At 38.2% G+C, this 19,615-nt stretch overlaps 1 protein-coding gene across 1 annotated transcript in view; it reads right to left on the reverse strand.

Moving 5' to 3' along the window:
* Positions 1-19,615, reverse strand: part of EIF4E (eukaryotic translation initiation factor 4E) — a 57,343-nt gene that overhangs the window by 10,955 nt on the left and 26,773 nt on the right. Inside the window, exons 2-5 of the mRNA XM_066385428.1 lie at positions 18,621-18,727; positions 6,315-6,410; positions 2,277-2,340; positions 946-1,059 (exon numbers count right to left, since the gene is read on the reverse strand). Of these exons, the coding sequence (XP_066241525.1) occupies positions 946-1,059; positions 2,277-2,340; positions 6,315-6,410; positions 18,621-18,727 (381 nt within the window). The remainder of the gene's footprint in view (positions 1-945; positions 1,060-2,276; positions 2,341-6,314; positions 6,411-18,620; positions 18,728-19,615) is intronic.

Consider the following 19,615-nt stretch of genomic DNA (forward strand, 5'->3'; position numbering starts at 1 on the left):
TCTGTATTAAATGCTTCAACTCAAATACTAACTATAAACAAAAGAGACTATAATTCCTGCTCCTAAAAGCTTGAGGTTTAAAACCTCTCACAGTAGAAAATGCCCATTATCTTGTATTTAATATATATGAAGCCAGAAGTTCCTAGTTATATTAAGACAAATAAGCTGAATGACATCAAGCTACAATTTTGTTTGCCTCATTGATCTAAAAAGTTTAGTATATAAAACAATACTCTAAGAGGGTTGTAAGATGTTAAATGCCTGTCGAAGCCTGTGCAGTCCTTCAAAGGAGCTGTGGAAGTCCAGGGGCTCTGTGCTCGTCATGACCCTCCCTGTCTTTCTGATTCCTCTTTTCCTCCCCCCCTCCCTCCCCTTCACATTATACAAAATGTGAGGTTCTATACTTTTGAAGTTAATGTAATAATCAGAATGAGCTTGTTGAGGCAGGTCAGAATCAACTGCCAATCACTTTATATCTGATTTGTAATGTGGCAAGAGGTTTCACTGTACTAGCATGTATAATACACAGGACTCACAGGATAGAACAAAATTAATTACTGGCTTGGATTTTCTAGAGTGGGCATCTTTATCTCCTCTTTGATTAAAAAAATCAATGTAAAACATAATGTAAATTAGTTTTAGTATTTCAATATTCCAAAAATGTTTTATTCTTTTATTTCTTTAGATTTTAGAATAGTGAGTTTGGGAGGTTTCTCTGGTAGTTAAGCTCCTCAAGATCTTAATTATTTTTATTTATTCATTTTAGAGAAGAGAGACAGAGAGACGGGGGGGGGGAGGGGAAAGGAGCAGGAAGCATCAACTCCCCTATGTGCCTTGACCAGGCAAGCCCAGGGTTTTGAACCAGCGACCTAAGCGTTCCAGGTCAATGCTTGATCCACTGCGCCACTACAGGTCAGGCCACTGTTTTATTATTTAAAACCTTACTGTCTCTAGCCAAAAGCGATCGAGATCACTTCGTCTCTGCTGTTTGTTCAATGTAATTAGCCATCGTCCTCCTCGTTTGTTTTTCTCATCTTCCCACATAGGCTTAATACCATCCTATAAGGTTAGAAGAGAACAATATTAGATAATGTTACTTTAAGAGATCATCACTAGAAACAGCAAGCAATACCCTGTCAACTTTTTACTTTATTCCCCATAAAACTATTATGGATGGAGAAAAAACAAAACAAAACAAAAAACCATATAGGACTTAAAGCCAGAGGCATGGATGGGACTGCAGAATTAGAGTACTGACTTAAGGACTTATTAGCTATCAAACCTTGGGTTTCATCTAATTTGGAGGTTCTTAAACATTCTGAGTAAGAAGTTTTGAGAAGCTACATATACTTCTATACCTAGAAAAACATGCAAAATTTATGCACAACTTATGCAATTTCAAATTAAGGAATGCCTCATCTCTTAATACCTGATAAAACCCATTTATAAATAGCTCAGGACCCACATACCCCATGTTAACAATTCCTGACCCGCGAGGACATAAAGTACAGCATAAGAAATACAGTCAATAATACTGTGAAAACTATATACAGTGCCAGGTGGGTACTTAAAAGGTCAGGCATTAAGGATACACTTTGTCAAATATCTGCCTAACCACTATGCTGTATACATGAAATTAATACATAATAATATTCAATGTAAACTATAACTGGAAAAAAAAAATTCCTATGCAACAGAACTAAATGACAAGATAACCTGGAAATGTTTTCTTTGAATGTATGTACCCTGATTTATTGATGTCACCCCATTAAAATAAAAATTTATTTATAAAAAAAAATTCCTGACCAACTCTGGATTTCAGTCTACTCAAATACATAAAGAAGAGATCAGACTGGACAGTCAAAGCACTCTGCCAGTGCATGCCCATGGAGGCAAGACTTTCACTTAATTCACTTACCATATTTTTTGCTCCATAAGAAGCACCCCCCAAAAAAATGCCTGTACGTCTTACGGAGCAAATAATATGATATTTTATTAAATATTTTAATACACCATTTGGTTCATTTTTTTTTTCTCTTATTTTCTTCCTTAAAACCCTAGGTGTGTCTTACGGTCAGGTGCGTCTCATGGAGCGAAAAATATGATATTTATACTAAACACAGGAGAATATAAGTTTGTGGCAAGATTTCTTAATGAATACCTGAATGGTCCAGTCTTATAATATACTTACATACATACATACATATACACACACACACACACACACACACACACACACACACACACATATATATAAAATCACCAATTAGGCATACCTTAAAAAGTGAGTAGTCACAGCCAGGCATTAAATTACTAGACAACTGGATATGGTTGTACAGACTAGGCAAAAGAAAAGGATAATTATAAACATAGAATATGCAACACAAAGGTTAGGTGCTTATGTAACATTTAGAAAAATATGTTAAAAATTGAGATAAGTTTACGTTCACTAATTTTTCTATGGATTCAATTTCTGAAATGGGCTAAACAGATCTTAATAATGGTCAGTTCAAGAATTAACATCTGATGACTTAAGAAAATATTTTTAATAATCTTACTCTTATTTTTCTTAGTGAGAGATAAAGAAGGACAGACAGGACCAGACAGACAGGAAGGGAAAGAGATGAGAAGCATCAACTCATAGTTGTGGCACCTTAGTTATTCATTGATTGCTTCTCACATGTTCCTTGACTGGGGGGCTCCAGCTGAGCCAGTGACCCCTTGCTCAAGCTAGCAACCTTGGGCTAAAGCCAGCAATTTTGGGGCTCAAGCCAGCGATCACAGGGTCATGTCTATGATCTCACGCTCAAGTTGACATGACAACCCTGTGCTCAAGCTGGTGAGCCTGCGCTCAAGCAGGATAAATTCATGTTAAAGCTGGCAACCTTGAGGTTTCGAACATGGGTCCTCAGTATCCCAGGCCAATGTTCTATCCACTGTGCCACCACCTGGTCAGGCTAATAATGTTATTCTGACAAAATATATTTTGATTTATTAGTTAAAATTCAGTGCGTTTATATGTAAGAAACTGAGATTAGGGGTATGATGTGGCTTTAAATAGATGAAAAAAATTATGAGGCTAATGAGCAATTTTAAACACATAAAAAGATAAGTCAAAAGAAAAAGACTGACTGGTGATGGCACAGTGGATAGTGTTCAGCTGAGATTCTGAGGTCACAGATTCAAAATCCTGAGCGTAGTATCACTGACATGAGCCCAAGGTCACTGGCTTGAGCAAGGGTTCACTGACTTGGCTTGAGCCCCCCAACACCCCCCCCATGTCAAGGCATATATGAAAAGCAATCAATGAACAGCTAAAATGATGCAACCAAGAGTTGATGCTTCTCATTCATTTCTCTCCCTTCCTCTCTCTCTCAAAAAAAAAAAAAAAAAAAATGAGATAAAGGAAAGGAGTATCTTGACCATCAGCATAGCACTGTATGGCTGAAACAAGCCACCATTATTATCCTTGAAAGTATCCAAGAATATAGAACAGACCAATGGTTTCCAAACATGACAGACTTACTAGTTAGTCGGCATAATAATCATCTGGAGAGCTTTAAAACATAAAACAATAACACCAATTCCAGGCCACACTCCTTGGGAATTTAACCCCTTAATGTTGGGTGAAACCCTTGAATCTTTATTTCTAAACTATTACCTAAAAATCAATGTAACAGTAACAGTTGGGATGACTTAGATATTCACTAGCTTAAAGGTAGAAAGCTAAATCATTTAATATCCTAAAACCTTTTACAGTAAAATTGTTATAAAATTGGCAACAGAGTAGAAATGTTTATGCCTGTCTCCAATATAAGATGCAGAAATCATGACTAGCTATGTTGAAGGATCATATTATTTATCCTTAGTCAGATTCTCTTGGTTCTGTATTAACCCAGTCTAAGAGTATTTCAAGCAGTTTTCAGAAAGAGTCTGGCATCCCTTGGATCACACTCTAGAGCAGGGATCCCCAAACTGCGGCCCCCTGAGGCCATTTATCCAGCCCCTGCCGCACTTCACTTCCGGAAGGGGCACCTCTTTCATTGGTGGCGGATGCATCCTGTGCTCCTGGAGTACTGTATGTGGCGGCGCTGCAAAGCACAGCATCGCTCATCTACAGTACTATTTCCGGTGACGCGGGACGCACGCATCACAGCTCCAGAAGCATGTCATATCACTTGTTACGGCTAGCAGTGAAAAATACGGAACCAAACATTGACCATCTCATTAGCCAAAAGCAGGCCCATAGTTCCCATTGAAATACTGGTCAGTTTGTTGAATTAAATTTACTTGTTCTTTATTTTAAATATTGTATTTGTTCTCGTTTTGGTTTTTTTACTTTAAAATAAGGTACGTGCAGTGTGCATAGGGATTTGTTCATAGTTTTTCTTATAGTCCAGTCCTCCAACGGTCTGAGGGACAGTGAACTGGCCCCCTGTGTAAAATGTTTGGGGACCCCTGGTCTAGAGGATAACATACAAACCCAATTTGAATGAGACAGTGTAAGACCAAATAAGGTTTGTTGAGTCATTGTACCTAATGATCACTCTTCCTGAACTACATTATCACTGACAACTTCCAACAGACAACAAAAGAGGCCTGGATACTAAGTTTACTATAAAAGTAGCCACCACTGTTTTTATAGAATTAATGGATAGTGTGGAAGTAGCCTTCTTCAATGGCATTCAAGGTAGAAAAGGTCTCTTTTCTCCTTCATGGTGCTGTAAGTTCTCTTAGTAATAAATTTATGAGAATTTGTAATGGCACATTTAAACAGAATCCTAACACTACAGACAAATTAGATAAATCCAAAAGGGCTCCACAGTTGTGTACCAGAAAATTTGCTAGAAAACGAGAAGTTGAGAAATGACTTAGATATTTACAGAAAGCTGAAAGATGCCTTTTTGTCTCTCAATAGCAGTATAAAAATCAACTATGCAATGACATTGCTTATACATAACTAACGTGTGGAGCCATATTCTAATCAGAAACACAATTCTGTGCACTGGGGAAAGCCAAACTAGATATATGCCAATCTGATACAGTGAGAGCAATAGTTCAAGACTCGTTGCTCCTCCTCCCCCATAAACTGGAAACTGTTTTAGAGTACTCTTGAATAAACACAATTGAAGAAGAAAAATACAATGTTTTCAGGAAGGGCAAAAAAGAATTAACCACAGTTAAACTAGACCAATAAATTACTGAGGAGTTAAATGTAGTTCTAGTACTTAAATAAAAAAATCCAACACTTTCAATAAAAAGTGAGCACTCAAAGTGGCTAGCTAACAATTTAGTTTTCTCTAATTAGTCAATGGTTGTTTTTTTCCCAGTGACTCAAATGCATACAAAATGCCTATATGAGCAAAGCATTAGAAACATACAGAAAAATATTGTTTCTGCCCCAGAGGAAGTATACATGTAGGAATTTTCTGACCATTATCTGTTCTTCTGTATGGAAAGAATATATTCAGGTGATTACATTAAAACACAAAGGTAGCATCAAGTATTCTATATACATACAATCTAAAAATATACTAGATGCACAAATTAGAATATTTTAGATAACTGCTAGGTAATTTAAAGTTTTTAAAAATGTTTTTAACAAATTTTATTTTTCAAGTTCTGAAATATGTTCTCCTCAGACATTTTTCAAGTATGACATAATAAATGAACTTTGTTCTTAGAAAATCAATATTCCAAATCTTCTTGAGAAAGACTTTATAACTTCTACATTTTAATTTGAAGTCATGCACAGGTTTATGACCGCCCCCCAATTTTTTTGCTAAATCTGAAACAATACCTTAAAATTTTTTCAACTATTTTTATAGGTGATCACAAAGTATAATGAAATTAATAAACAATCTTCACAGATACTGTCAATCTTTGGCAAACCCTGAATATTAAACATTTCAGCTTCTGAAATCTGAGAATTCTTATAAAAAGAAATCCCAGGTGTTAACGCTGAAAATAATCTGCAGAAATGAAGAGCTAACAAACTCTGGAGTGCTCAAGTACAGTGCAAATATACCCAGGGAACCAGGAAGGGGAACGAGTTCCAGCTAGTTGTGATAATAAAGTGAAGGATCTCTCAGGACCAAAAAGAGAACATGCAAGGCTAAAAGACGGTAAGACTGAAGCTTACTAAAACTGATAAGGAATAATCACCAATTTAAAGTTGTGAGAAAATGGCAGACTTCATCTAGATGAATAGTCACTAACTTTTCACTTTAACCTTCATTTTGTAAATATGACTTAAAATGAAAAAATACATACTAATAAAACAATAAGCATAATAAAATGAACAGGTTACTTACGCCCAAAAGTCTTCAACAGTGTCAAACTCAGAGATCAGCCGAAGGTTTGCTTGCCAAGTTTTGCTTTTATCGTTTTTAAAAAACCAGAGTGCCCATCTAAAAATAAAAAGTCAGTGTCAATAAAATTGGAAGTTTTCCATCCATTTTCATTGCAGCATATGTTTATGGATATATAAATAATAAACAAAAGGAGGTAAAAACATAAAACATAATAAGTTTTAATCGGCCTTAAAAAGGAAATTATAACAATTGCAACATGGATGAACCATGAGGACACTATGTTAAGTGAAATTAGACAGTCAAAAAAACAAATACCGTGTGAGTTCATTTTCAAATTCTCAAAGAAAAAAAGAATGGTGGTTGCCAGGGGTTAAAGGGAAGTAAAATAGGGAATTGTTATTTAATGGCGTAGAGTTTTAGTTTTGCAAGATGAAAAGAATTCCAGAGACTAGATGCACAACAGTGTGGATTCACTTAACACTACTAAACTGTACATTCATTTTTATTTTTATTTTTTGTGAAAGAGAGCAAGAGAGAGGGACAGGATAGGAGAGATATGAGAAACATCAACTTGTTGTGACACCTTAGCTCAGGGGTAGTCAACCTTTTTATATACCTACCACCCACTTTTGTATCTCTGTTAGTAGTAAAATTTTCTAACCACCCACTGGTTCCACAGTAATGGTGATTTATAAAGTAGGGAAATAACTTTACTTTATAAAATTTATAAAGCAGAGTTTCAGCAAGTTAAAGCATATAATAATAATTACTTACCAAGTACTTTATGTCAGATTTTCGTTAAATGTGGCAGAATAAATCTTTATAAAACAACTTACTATAGTTAAACCTATCTTTTTATTTATACTTTGGTTGCTCCACTACTGCCCACCATGAAAGCTGCAATGCCCACTAGTGGGCGGTAGGGACCAGGTTGACTACCACTGCCTTAGCTGTTCCATTGCTTTCTTATATGTGCCTGGGGGAGGGGGACTCCAGCTGAGCCAGTGACCTTTGGGCTCAAGCCAGTACCATGAGGTCATGTCTATGATCCCATGCCCAAGCTGGATGAGCTGGTGTTTAAGCCGGCGACCTCAGGGTTTTGAAACTGGGTCCAAAGCATCCCAGGCCAATGCTCTAGCCACTGCATCACTACCTGCTCAGGTTGCACTATACATTTAAAAACTGGTTTATTTTATGTTATGTGTATTTTATCAAAATTAAAAATAAATCAATAAGTAATTTTAAATGATGGTTATTACAGTGGCAAATGAGTACCTTTCTCTATTTTTCCATTTCATTCACCCCTCAGGAGAATGCACAGAAATTTAGGTGTATTACTGTTTGCTAAGTGCTACACTAATCAAGCATAGTAACTTAAGAAAAACACAGGAGAAGCACTTAACCTGAAAGGAAAGTAGAGAAAAGTTGAGTTTTCAGAGAAACAAAAGAGTACAAGCCAAAGAAATAGAAGTGCTATGAAGAGGAAAAAATATTTAATGTGACTGTTTACTCAAAGACACAAATGGAAAATAACAAAATAAAGGGATTTATTGAGTAATGCTACTGATGTGTTCTACAATAATGTAGACCAGCTTTTTCTATATAGCTGTATATATACTTCTGTTAAAATAGGTTTTACTCTAATACTTTGAAGATAAACTCATGTTACAAAGTTACACTTAAATGTTATTATCTCAAGGTAATTTATTTTGAGAATTATATGCACTGAATTACTATACCAAAAGTAACTCAAGGGAAATTTCATCTTCTCATTGATAAAATGTTGCCTAAAGACAGGGTTTACAAATGGACGTATTTCACTGACTCTATAACTAATGCTTAACAATCTCAGAAATAAAAATAAGATTCTATCATCTACTTGATGTATTAGTATTTGTCAACCTACTATCAAAGGCCTGACCTGTGGTGGCACAGTGGATTAAGCGTCAACCTGGAAATGCTGAGGTCGCTGGTTCAAAACCCTGGGCTTGCCTGGTCAAGGCACATATGGGAGTTGATGCTTCCAGCTCCTCCCCCCTTCTCTCTCTCTGTCTCTCCTCTCTCTCTCTCTCTCTCTCTCTCTCTCTCTGTCTCTCCCTCTCCTCTCTAAAAAAAATGAATAAATAAAAAATTTAAAAAAAAACCTACTATCAAAGACACAAAAAGCAAAGAGAGAAAACCTATTAAAATATACACAAGTTCAAGTACACTGTAGTCTGGAGTTCTAAAATTAATTTAATCTTTCCTCAAAACTTCAAAATAGAACTACCATACAATTCAGCAATCCTACCCCTCGGTATTTATTCCAAAAAGAAAGAAAGAAAAGGAAGAAAGGGAGAGGAGAGGAGGGGAGGGCAGGGGAGGGAAGGGGAGAGTATTTGCAAATTTTTTTTTTTTTTCATTTTTCCGAAGCTGGAAACGGGGCGGCAGTCAGACAGACTCCCGCATGCACCCGACCAGGATCCACCCAGCATGCCCACCAGGGGGCAATGTTCTGCCCCTCTGGGGCATCACTCTGTTGCATCCAGAGCCATTCTAGCGCCTGAGGCAGAGGCCACAGCGCCATCCCCAGCGCCCAGGACCAACCCTGCTCCAATGGAGCCTTGGCTGCGGGAGGGGAAGAGAGAGACAGAGAGGAAGGAGAGGGGAAGGGGTGGAGAAGCAGATGGGCACTTCTCCTGTGTGCCCTGGCCGGGAATCGAATCCAGGACTCCTGCACGCCAGGCCGATGCTCTATTGCTGAGCCAACCAGCCAGGGCCTGCAAACTTTTTTAACTCAAAGATATTTGCCCCCCCATGTTCACTGCAGCATTACACATATACAATAGTCAATACAAGGAAATAACGTATTATCCATCGATAAATGGATAAAGAAAATATGGTACGTATACACACAGACACATACACATAAATATTATTCGATAAAGAAAATATGGTACGTGTACACACAGACACATACACATAAATATTATTCAGCCATAAAATGAAGAAAGAAATCTTGCTATTTGCAACAACAAAAACAGACCTAAGGGCATTATGCTAAGTGAAATAAGCCAGACAGAGAAAGACAATACCATACACTCTCACTTACATAAAATCTTAAAAAAAAAAAAAAAAAAAAAAAAAAGCTCATAGATGCCTGGAACACATTGGTGTCTGTAGGGGATGAGTGAAGAAGCTCAAAAGATACAAAATTCATTATAAAATAAATATATCATGGAGATGTAATATACAGCATGGTGATACCAGTTAATAATACTGTATTGCAGATTCAAAAGTTGCTGAGAGTAGATCTTAAAAAGTTTTTATCACAAGAAAAAATTTTGTGATGATGTATGGTAACAGATGCTAAACCGTTGCGATCATTTCACAATAATTATAAAATATCAAATCATTATATATGTTATAAGTCAATTACCAGTATAATTCAATTTAAAGAGCAATAAAATTAGTTTAATCTTTCTTTTTACTGCAGTCAGCCATTAAACATGCAAAGATCTGACTAAACAAAAATGTTTGTACAAGAATGTTCTTAATTTTGGTAAATTTGGAAAATCTTAAGTGCCCATCAACAAGGAATTTTTAAATCAGCAGTTCTCCAAGTGTGGTTTGCAGACCCTAGGGGACTCTAAGACCCTTTCAGGCACTCTAATGAATAAAAGGTATTTTCATAATAATGTGAAGATGTGAGTTTATTTTACATTGTGTTAACAGCTGCATTAATGGTGCAAAAGCAATGGTTGGTAAATCAGCTGGTACCAAACTGTACTAGTAGACACAGTATCTTTCATTATCACCAACTCTTACAATAGCAACACTGTCAGTTTCAGTTGAGAATGCCACTGATGGCACTGGCCCAGTAGCTCAGTTGGTCAGAGTATATTCTGATATGCCAAGGTTGTGGGTTCAATCCCTCATCAGGGTACATACAAGGATCAACCAATGAATGCACAAATAAATGGAACAACAAATTGATGTTTCTTGGTCTCTCTAAAAATCAATTAAAAAAGAATGCCACTCTCTCTCTCTCTCTCAATCTGTTCCTGAAATTAGCATTGCAGCAGAGAAGCAGCCAAGATGGCAGAGTACTGAAGGAGAAGCCAGTTTGTGCAGAGTTTGTGTAGAGAGAAGGAGATGGGGAACAGAGGTGAGTAAGGCTGGTGAGGTAGAAACCTTTGATTCTAAGAAACTCAAATGAGTCAGTGGCTTTGGGAACCCTGAATGGGAAGGAAGGGAAGTGTTTTCCCACTATGTGTACTTCTTGCCCGCCGGGTGCATGCTAGGATTAAAGCTAATGGGCCACCAAAAAAAAAAAAAAAAAAAAAGAATGCCATTGATGAAGCAGTAAAAATTATTAGTTTCATTGAATTTCAGTCTGTGTACACTCCTTTTCCATATTCTACACACAAAAAGCATAACAACTGCATATCAAAATCAATTCTTAGGTAACTGAATCAGCTTTATTCATGGAACACCATTTTAATTTGGTAGAATGGTTGATAAACCATGGTTATTTCTTGAAAACTGAACAGAGTAAGCCTTTTGAAATTTGAGCTTTGAAAAAAAATGGGGTTTTTTTCCCCCCCAGAAGCTAATCACTCTTGGCTTGACAACTTACTAAAATAGACATTTCTGATGAGTATAGTAGTGATACTAGTAAATGTTATTGTTTCAGTGCTATTAATAAAAACTGTCAATACTTGGAAGATGTGTAACTTATTAAAACCAGTATTTTCCTAATGACCAGGATGTTACAAAATCATGTATGGGTAAAAAGTTCATTCCAATACAAAATAAACCAATGGATTTTAACACAGTAAGAAAAGTTCTTTACAGTTTCAGATTCTACATTGCAACTAACCTATAAGAGCCTAGTATCATAGAGAATATTCATAATTATTATTTTTTTAATATTCATAATTATTTTAAGAGGCTATTAAAAACTCTCCTCCCTTTTCCAACCACATACGTGTATGAGGTCATATTTTCTTATACTTTCTCCGAAACAATTTATCCCCACAGCCTGAATGCAGAAGCAGCTATAAAAACCTAGATAAACTTCTAAGGTACTTGAAAATATATACAAAATGCTATTCTTCCCATAATATTTTATTTTGAATATTTTTTTCATTAAAAAAATTAAAATCTACATAACCAAAGCTCTGTGGAGTCCTCAATCATTTTTAAGAGCGTAAACAAGCCTGACCAGGCGGTGGCACAGTGGATTGAGCGTTGGACTGGGATGAGGAAGGACCCAGGTTCGAGACCCAAGGTCACTGGCTCGAGCAAGGGGTTACTCAATCTGCTGAAGGCCCACGGTCATGGCACATATGAGAAAGCAATCAATGAACAACTAAGGTGTTGCAACAAAAAACTGATGATTGATGCTTCTCATCTCTCTCCCTTCCTGTCTGTCTGTCCCTATCTATCCCTCTTTCTGACTCTCTCTCTGTCCCTGTAAAAATAAATAAATAAAAATTTTTAAAAGGTTAAAAAAAAAAGAGTATAAACAGGTCATAAAACCAAAATGTTTGAGAGCTGCTGATTTAAATAAAATAAAATACACCCATATAGGAGACTACTATGCAGCTATTAATATAATTGTGTGGGTTTTCCTAAGACTGACATGAAACCCAGAGGCAAGGGTGATACTGTACTATAAAAAAATTAGGAGTCTCTGAAATATATATATATATGGTCTACCGGAAAGTTCTGTTTTTGGAATAAAACAAAATACAAATTTTTCTTACCATCAATAAACTTTATTAAATAATATAATTGCCATTATTATTAATGATTTCTTGCCAGCGTGAGGGCAATTTGTATATCCCATTTTTGAAAAATGTTTTATCTTTTGATGCAAAAAATTGAACCAGTGCTTGTTTGATATCTTCTTCATTTCTGAATTTTTTGCCCTTCAAAAAATTTTGTAAGGACAAAAACAAGTGATAGTCGAAGGGTGCTGAGTCCGGGGAATATGGTGGATGCGACAGACATGTTTCTGTAGCATTTCTTCCTTGTTGAAATTCGTAAAAATTACAGTGGCGTAGCCATGGGTACACTATTACTTCACACATAAGACTAACGTGAATCAACTTTGTTTGTATACATTAAGTGATAAAAATAGAGAGGCACACATACGCCAAATAAACATGTGCTTACGTGTCGAAACTTGTGATAGAAACGGACAGAACTTGCCGGTAGACCTTATATATAATTCCACAGACGATGTTAAAAGCCAAATGATTTAGATAACTCATTTTCATCCTAATCCCCATCTTGGTTGATTTAGCATCACTAATATACAGTATAATATTTGAAAATAACCTTGAAAAGATAACCCAAAAGAAATAAAAAGACTGTCCACAGTCTGTTTAAAAACAAATGATTTACTACAATATTAAGTTGTTTTGAAATTTTAATAAAAGAAATGCAAATTTAAAACAAGGCATTGTTTTTCTCAAATCAGACTAAGACAGTACAATTAGCAACAATTATAAAGACTAATGGTTGGCAAAGATGTGAGAAATAGGAACACTCAAACTGTTAAGAGTCTAAGCTAGTAAAATATAATAATTTGGCAGTATTTATAAAGGTTGTTAAAGGTAGGAAATCTGAAATTGTACCCTAAAGGTATATTCACACAAGTGCACAAAAATATATAAGGATGTATATAAATTGAGAAAACTTGTACTTTATATACTTGCTGATTTACTTGTATAATTAGAGGTTATCGGCCTGGCCGTTTGGCTCAGTGGTAGAGCGTCGGCCTGGCATGCAGGATTCCCGGGTTCAATTCCCGGCCAGGGCACACAGGAGAAGCGCCCATCTGCTTCTCCACCCCTCCCCCTCTCCTTCCTTCCTCTCTGTCTCTCTCTTCCCCTCCCGCAGCCAAGGCTCCATTGAGGCAGGGTTGGTCCCGGGCGCTGAGGATGGCTCTGTGGCCTCTGCCTCAGGCGCTAGAATGCCTCTGGTTGCAACAGAGCGACGCCCCAGATGGGCAGAGCATCGCCCCCTGGTGGGCATGCCGGGTAGATCCCAGGAGGGCGCATGCGGGAGTCTGTCTGTCTCCCCGTTTCCAACTTCAGAAAAATGCAAAAATAAATACATAAATAAAATAATAATAATTAGAGGTTATCATTTAAGAAAGCAACATAAATTTCACAACATTTATAAAAATGAGAAAACTACCAAAATCTGAACCATAAAGCATCTTAGAATATTTTTCCAAATGATATTTATAATTTTACACAAGTAGGGTGTATAGAGAAAATTAAATCTCCAAAAACATCATTTTAGGATTTAATCAGTTTGTTTACTGATGAAGCCACTTTTCAGAAATCTTTTCTTATATTTCATACAAGCTGTGAGGGATATATGCCTTGGTAACTTCTTCCCACATTAATAGCAACACAAAGAACATACTGCTAGAAGGCACAGAGAGCTAGCTTTTTAAAAATACCCTTGAAAGATGAAAAAACACTTTAAGGGTTTTGGTACTAGTGTGAGGTTGAACTGTATAAAATTCCCACTAATCAACTATTCCCATTTAATATCTTTGGTACAATGCTTTCCTGAGGAAGGATTTATTGACCTCTGATAGTTCACTCATTAGCTGACAATCCCTGTCTAAAGACTGAATATGTTCCTCACTAAAGGATATGCTATATTACAGGACATCTATGGGGGAAAAAATGACATAAAACATGTTTGGACACTATTTCCATAGGTCTACCATTACAATGAAGAAATGGTAAAAAATATTCAGGCCAAAAAGGGAAAATATATTTTCTAGATAAATGAAATTAAATTACAAACTTATGGGATCTTTAAAGAAAATCAATAAACAGGTATGGGGGTAATCAAAGAAATTGAAATACTTAAATATTTTCAGAACTCAATTCCAATTTACTTTCCTCCAGATTCTTAGAATGTTTATATATTGTCATTTTCTTCCCATCATTAACTCTCAGGTGAATTCATGTTAATTTTCTTTCTTTTTGCGAGAGAGACAGGGAGGACAAACAAGGGACATACAGGCAGGCAGGGAGAGAGATGAGAAGTATCAATTCTTCGTTGCAGCACCTTAGTTGTTCATTGGTTGCTTTCTCACATGTGCCTTGACCAGGGGGCTATAGCAGAGCAAGTGACCACTTGCTCAAGTCAGTGATCTTGGACTTCAAGCGACCTTTGGGCTCAAGCCAGAGACCATGGGGTCATGTTTATGATCCTGTGTTCAAGCCAGTGATCCCGCGCTCAAGCTGTTGAGCCCATCGCACTCAAGGCAGATGAATGAGCTCCGGCTCAAGCTGGCAACCTCGAAGTTTCGAACTTGGATCCTCTACGTCCCTGGCAGACGCTTTAACCACTGCACCACCGCCTGGTCAGGCAAATTCATGTTAATTTTCATGACATAAACCAGAAAGACAATTAAGTACAATAACTCCCTAAGTTACAAACATCCAACTTACACACAATTCATACTTATGAACAGAATGCCATAAGGGCTACTGGTAATCAAATGCAGTTGGACATCAGTGAAAATATCATAGTTACTCGACTCTTATGGCAAAGAACTAACCAATGAAGACCTTATGGAACTACAGCTGCAGATGATAGCATTTAGGGAAGAAAACAGGGACCTACAAACTCTAGAACTGAACATTTTTTCTACAGAAGAGTTAGTTAATGCTTCTTGTCTCATTAAAGCAAGAATGGCAAAATTAAGAGGAACAAGATCCTTATACAGAGAGATTCAGCAAAGTTTACCATATAGTTACTGAAGGCCTGAGGGTCTACAGGGCCATTTATTATGAGAAAAAGAAAAGCTCTGGCCCTGGCCGGTTGGCTCAGTGGTAGAGCGTCGGCCTGGCGTGTAGGAGTCCCGGGTTTGATTCCCGGCCAGGGCACACAGGAGAAGCGCCCATCTGCTTCTCCACCCCTCCCCCTCTCCTTCCTCTCTGTCTCTCTCTTCCCCTCCCGCAGCCAAGGCTCCACTGGAGCAAAGATGGCCCAGGGGCTGAGGATGGCTCCATGGCCTCTGCCTCAGGCGCTAGAGTGGCTCTGGATGCAACAGAGCAACGCCCCAGAGGGGCAGAGCATCGCCCCCTGGTGGATCCCGGTTGGGCGCATGCAGGAGTCTGTCTGCCTCCCCGTTTCCAGCTTCGGAAAAAATGCAAAAAACCCCCAAACAAACAAAAAAAACAAAAAAAGAAAGAAAGAAAAGCTCTGCACAAACCTCCCTTGAGGCCTCCTTCAAGAAACTGACTCCATCCCTGGCCGGTTGGCTCAGTGGTAGAGCGTCGGCCTGGCGTGCAGAAGTCCCAGGTTCAATTCCCGGCCAGGGCACACAGGAGAAGCGCCCATCTGCTTCTCCACCTCTCTCCCTCTCCTTCCTCTCTGTCTCTCTTTCCCTCCCACAGCCGAGGCTCCATTGGAGCAAAGATGGCCCGGGCGCTGGGGATGGCTCCTTGGCCTCTGCCCCAGGTGCTGGAGTGACTCTGGTAGCAGCAGAGCGACGCCCCGGAGGGGCAGAGCATCGCTCCCTGGTGGACAGAGCGTCGCCCCCTGGTGGGCGTGCCGGGTGGATCCCGGTTGGGCGCATGCGGGAGTCTGTCTGACTGTCTCTCCCCGTTTCCAGCTTCAGAAAAATACAAAAAAAAAAAAAAGAAACTGACTCCAGCAGCAGAATCAAACCGACTCTTAATACCAGTCTCATCCTCTCAACAAGTCCATCATTTTCTGAAACATCCAAGATTGTTTAGGTTGTATTTCAAAAATGTTTAAGTATTTATATGCACAGAAAGGTAAAAATAAATACTGTTTTAAGACAAACATCTGTCTTAAGTTGCATTTAATAGGCAAATGTACCTGTTCCAACTTACATACAAATTCAATTTAAGAACAAACCTACAGAACCTATCTCGTTTGTAACCTGGGAATTGCCTGTAAAAACAAACATACTGGGAAGAGGTGGAAAGGAATTGGAAAAACCATACAATGAACTACCACTCAACTACTACACTGTAACTATGAAAACTTAAACTCATCTTAATCTCAGCTAACTAATTTTAAATACAAACCAACCAACCTCCGAACTCCAAATCCCCTAGACCAGTGGTCCTCAACCCACGAGCCGCGGACCGGTACCAGTCCGTGGGCCATTTGGTACCAGTCCGCAGAGAAAGAATAAATAACTTACATTATTTCCGTTTTATTTATATTTAAGTCTGAACGATGTTTTATTTTTAAAAAATGACCAGATTCCCTCTGTTACAACCATCTAAGACTCACTCTTGATACCTGTCTCGGTCACGTGACACATTTATCCGTCCCACCCTAAAGGCCGGTCCGTGAAAATATTTTCTGACATTAAACTGGTCCGTGGCCCAAAAAAGGTTGGGGACCACTGCCCTAGAGCTCTCTTTTCTCCTTCACAGCCAATTTCAAATTGCCTATTCTTGCTCTATACCAGGGGTCCCCAAACTTTTTACACAGGGGACCAGTTCATTGTCCCTCAGACCGTTGGGAGGGCTGGACTATAAAAAAAACTATGGCCTGACCAGGAGGTGGCGCAGTGGATAGAGCGTTGGACTGGGATCCCGAGGACCCAGGTTCGAGACCCCGAGGTTGCCAGCTTGAGCACAGGCTCATTTGCTTTAAGCAAAAGCTCACCAGCTTGGGCCCAAGGTCACTGGCTCGAGCAAGGGGTTACTTGGTCTGCTGAAGGCCCACGGTCAAGGCACATATGAGAAGGCAATCAATGAACAACTAAGGTGTCACAACGAAAAACTGATGATTGATGCTTCTCCTCTCTCTTTGTTCCTGTCTGTCTGTCCCTGTCTATCCCCCCCTCTCTCTCTCTGTCCCTGTAAAAAAAAAAAAAAACTCTATGAACAAACCCCTATGCACACTGCACATATCTTATTTTAAAGTAAAAAAAACAAAACGGGAACAAATACAATATTTAAAATAAAGAACAAGTAAATTTAAATCAACAAAATGACCAGTATTTCAATGGGAACTATGGGCCTGCTTTTGGCTAATGAGGTGGTCAATGTCCGGTTCCATATTTGTCACTGCTAGCCGTAACAAGTGATATGACGCACTTCCGGAGCTGTGATGAGTGCATCCGGAGTCACTGGAAGTAGTACTGTACGTGAGCGATGCTGCGCTTTGCAGTGCCGCCACATACAGTACTCCAGGAGCACAGGATGCATCCGCTAACTAGTTTTAAATACAAACCAATCAACCTCCAAACTCCCACTGACCACCAATGAAAGAGATGTCCCTTCTGGAAGTGCAGCGGGGCTGGATAAATGGCCTCAGGGGGCCGCATGCAGCCCGCGGACCGTAGTTTGGGAACCCCTGCTCTATACATTTTTATACACTCTACTCACTCTTCAAACTACTACTTTTTTCATCATCTATACCAGTGGTAGTCAACCTGGTCCCTACCGCCCACTAGTGGGCGTTCCAGCTTTCATGGTGGGCGGTAGTGGAGCAAACAAAGGATAAATAAAAAGATAGATTTAACTATAGAAAGTTGTTTTATAAAGATTTATTCTGCCAAACTTAGCGAAAATCTGACATAAAGTACTTGGTATGTAATTATTATTATATACTTTAACTTGCGGTAACTCTGCTTTATAAATTTTATAAAGTAAAGTTACTTCCCTACTTTATAAATCACCATTACTGTGGAACCGGTGGGCAGTTAGAAAATTTTACTACTAACAGAGATACAAAAGTGGGCAGTAGGTATAAAAAGGTTGGCTACCACTGATCTATACTCTACTAAACTTGCTCCTACATTAAGCAAGGATTTTCTTTTATCATTCAATCAAATGGTCATTTAGACTTTTTTATTGTTTAATCTAATGGATATTTGACGTTTTTATATATGTATGATTTATATAGTTTCTATACCAATACCTTTCATGGTACTCTCCACAAAAAAAGAAAAGAAAAAGAAAAAAGAAAGAAAGAAAGAAGGGAAAGGAAGGGAAGGGAACAAAGAAAGAAAGATCCCCTATTTGCTGATATCAAAGCCTTTGTTCTCTTCTTAAAAGAACTTTACTACTGTGGCTTCAATTTACCACCACCAATTACTGTTGAATTTTAACCCAATCTCTCAAGCAGTTCTCCTTTCTGAGCTCCCTTGTTAGACATGGGGCATCCAAGTGAAAATGGAACCCTGAACCTGACATATCTAAAACTAATCTTATCGAACCTTTCCCTCCAAACCTGTCCTATTCACCATTTACCTTGTCGCCTAATCAGAAAACTATATATCAGAAAGCTTACCTGTTCTGTAAAGGATGTTTAATATAGTGTTCTGGGTTAGCAACCTCCTGGTTAGATTCTGTTTTCTCTTCTTCTGTAGGCGGGGGATTAGGAGTAGGGGTGGTTTCCTGGCGGAAAATAATAAAACATTATTTAAAATTTCTTAACATATTTAAGACAGTAGTACTCTAAATAAACTTGAACCAACAGTGCCAATATTATCTCTTTTTTTTTTTTTTTAAAGAGAGGAGAGAGAGAGAGAGACAGGGGGGAGGAGCTGGAAGCATCAACTCCCATATGTGCCTTGACCAGGCAAGCCCAGGGTTTCGAACCGGCGACCTCAGCATTTCCAGGTCGAGGCTTTATCCACTGCGCCACCACAGGTCAGGCCCCAATATTATCTCTTAAAGAATTACAGAAACATTTCATAAAATAGACCATGACAAACCTCTAAGAAAAGTTGCAGACTCTCCATTCTAACATATCCTCATTAAGAGAAAAGGATTTCTCAAATTAAAAATAACAATGATTCTATATATAGTTATCTTCCACTAATATATTTTATTATCAGCAAGATTATTAGAGACCATGCACCAAAGCTAAGAAAATCACCTATATATGAAAGTGGGAAGGGGAGAAAATATACTAAATATACTAAACTATGGAAAGTATAACTATTCTACAATTTTAAAAAAATTTCATGAAGTGATCAAGTCAATACTATATATGAAGGTCCTTGCCTTCATATCACACTGTTATAACATACAGTAACTTAAAAGTTGAGCAACTTTGGTCATTTCCATTTGGCCCTATGGGAAAAGGCTTGTACTTAAATCGTTTTCTAGATTAGACTTAAGACTTTCTTTTTTATTTTTTAGTGGGGACTGGGACAGAAAGGAAGGGAGGTGAGAAGCAGCATCAACTCGTATTTGCGGCACTTTAGTTGCTCATTGATTGCTTTCTCATATGTGCCTTAAGGGGGGGGGGGCAGCTCCAGCTCAGACAGTAACCCCTTG

The sequence above is a fragment of the Saccopteryx leptura genome, chromosome 5 (assembly GCF_036850995.1).
Source record: "Saccopteryx leptura isolate mSacLep1 chromosome 5, mSacLep1_pri_phased_curated, whole genome shotgun sequence".
In the NCBI taxonomy this organism is placed as follows: Eukaryota; Metazoa; Chordata; class Mammalia; order Chiroptera; family Emballonuridae; genus Saccopteryx; species Saccopteryx leptura.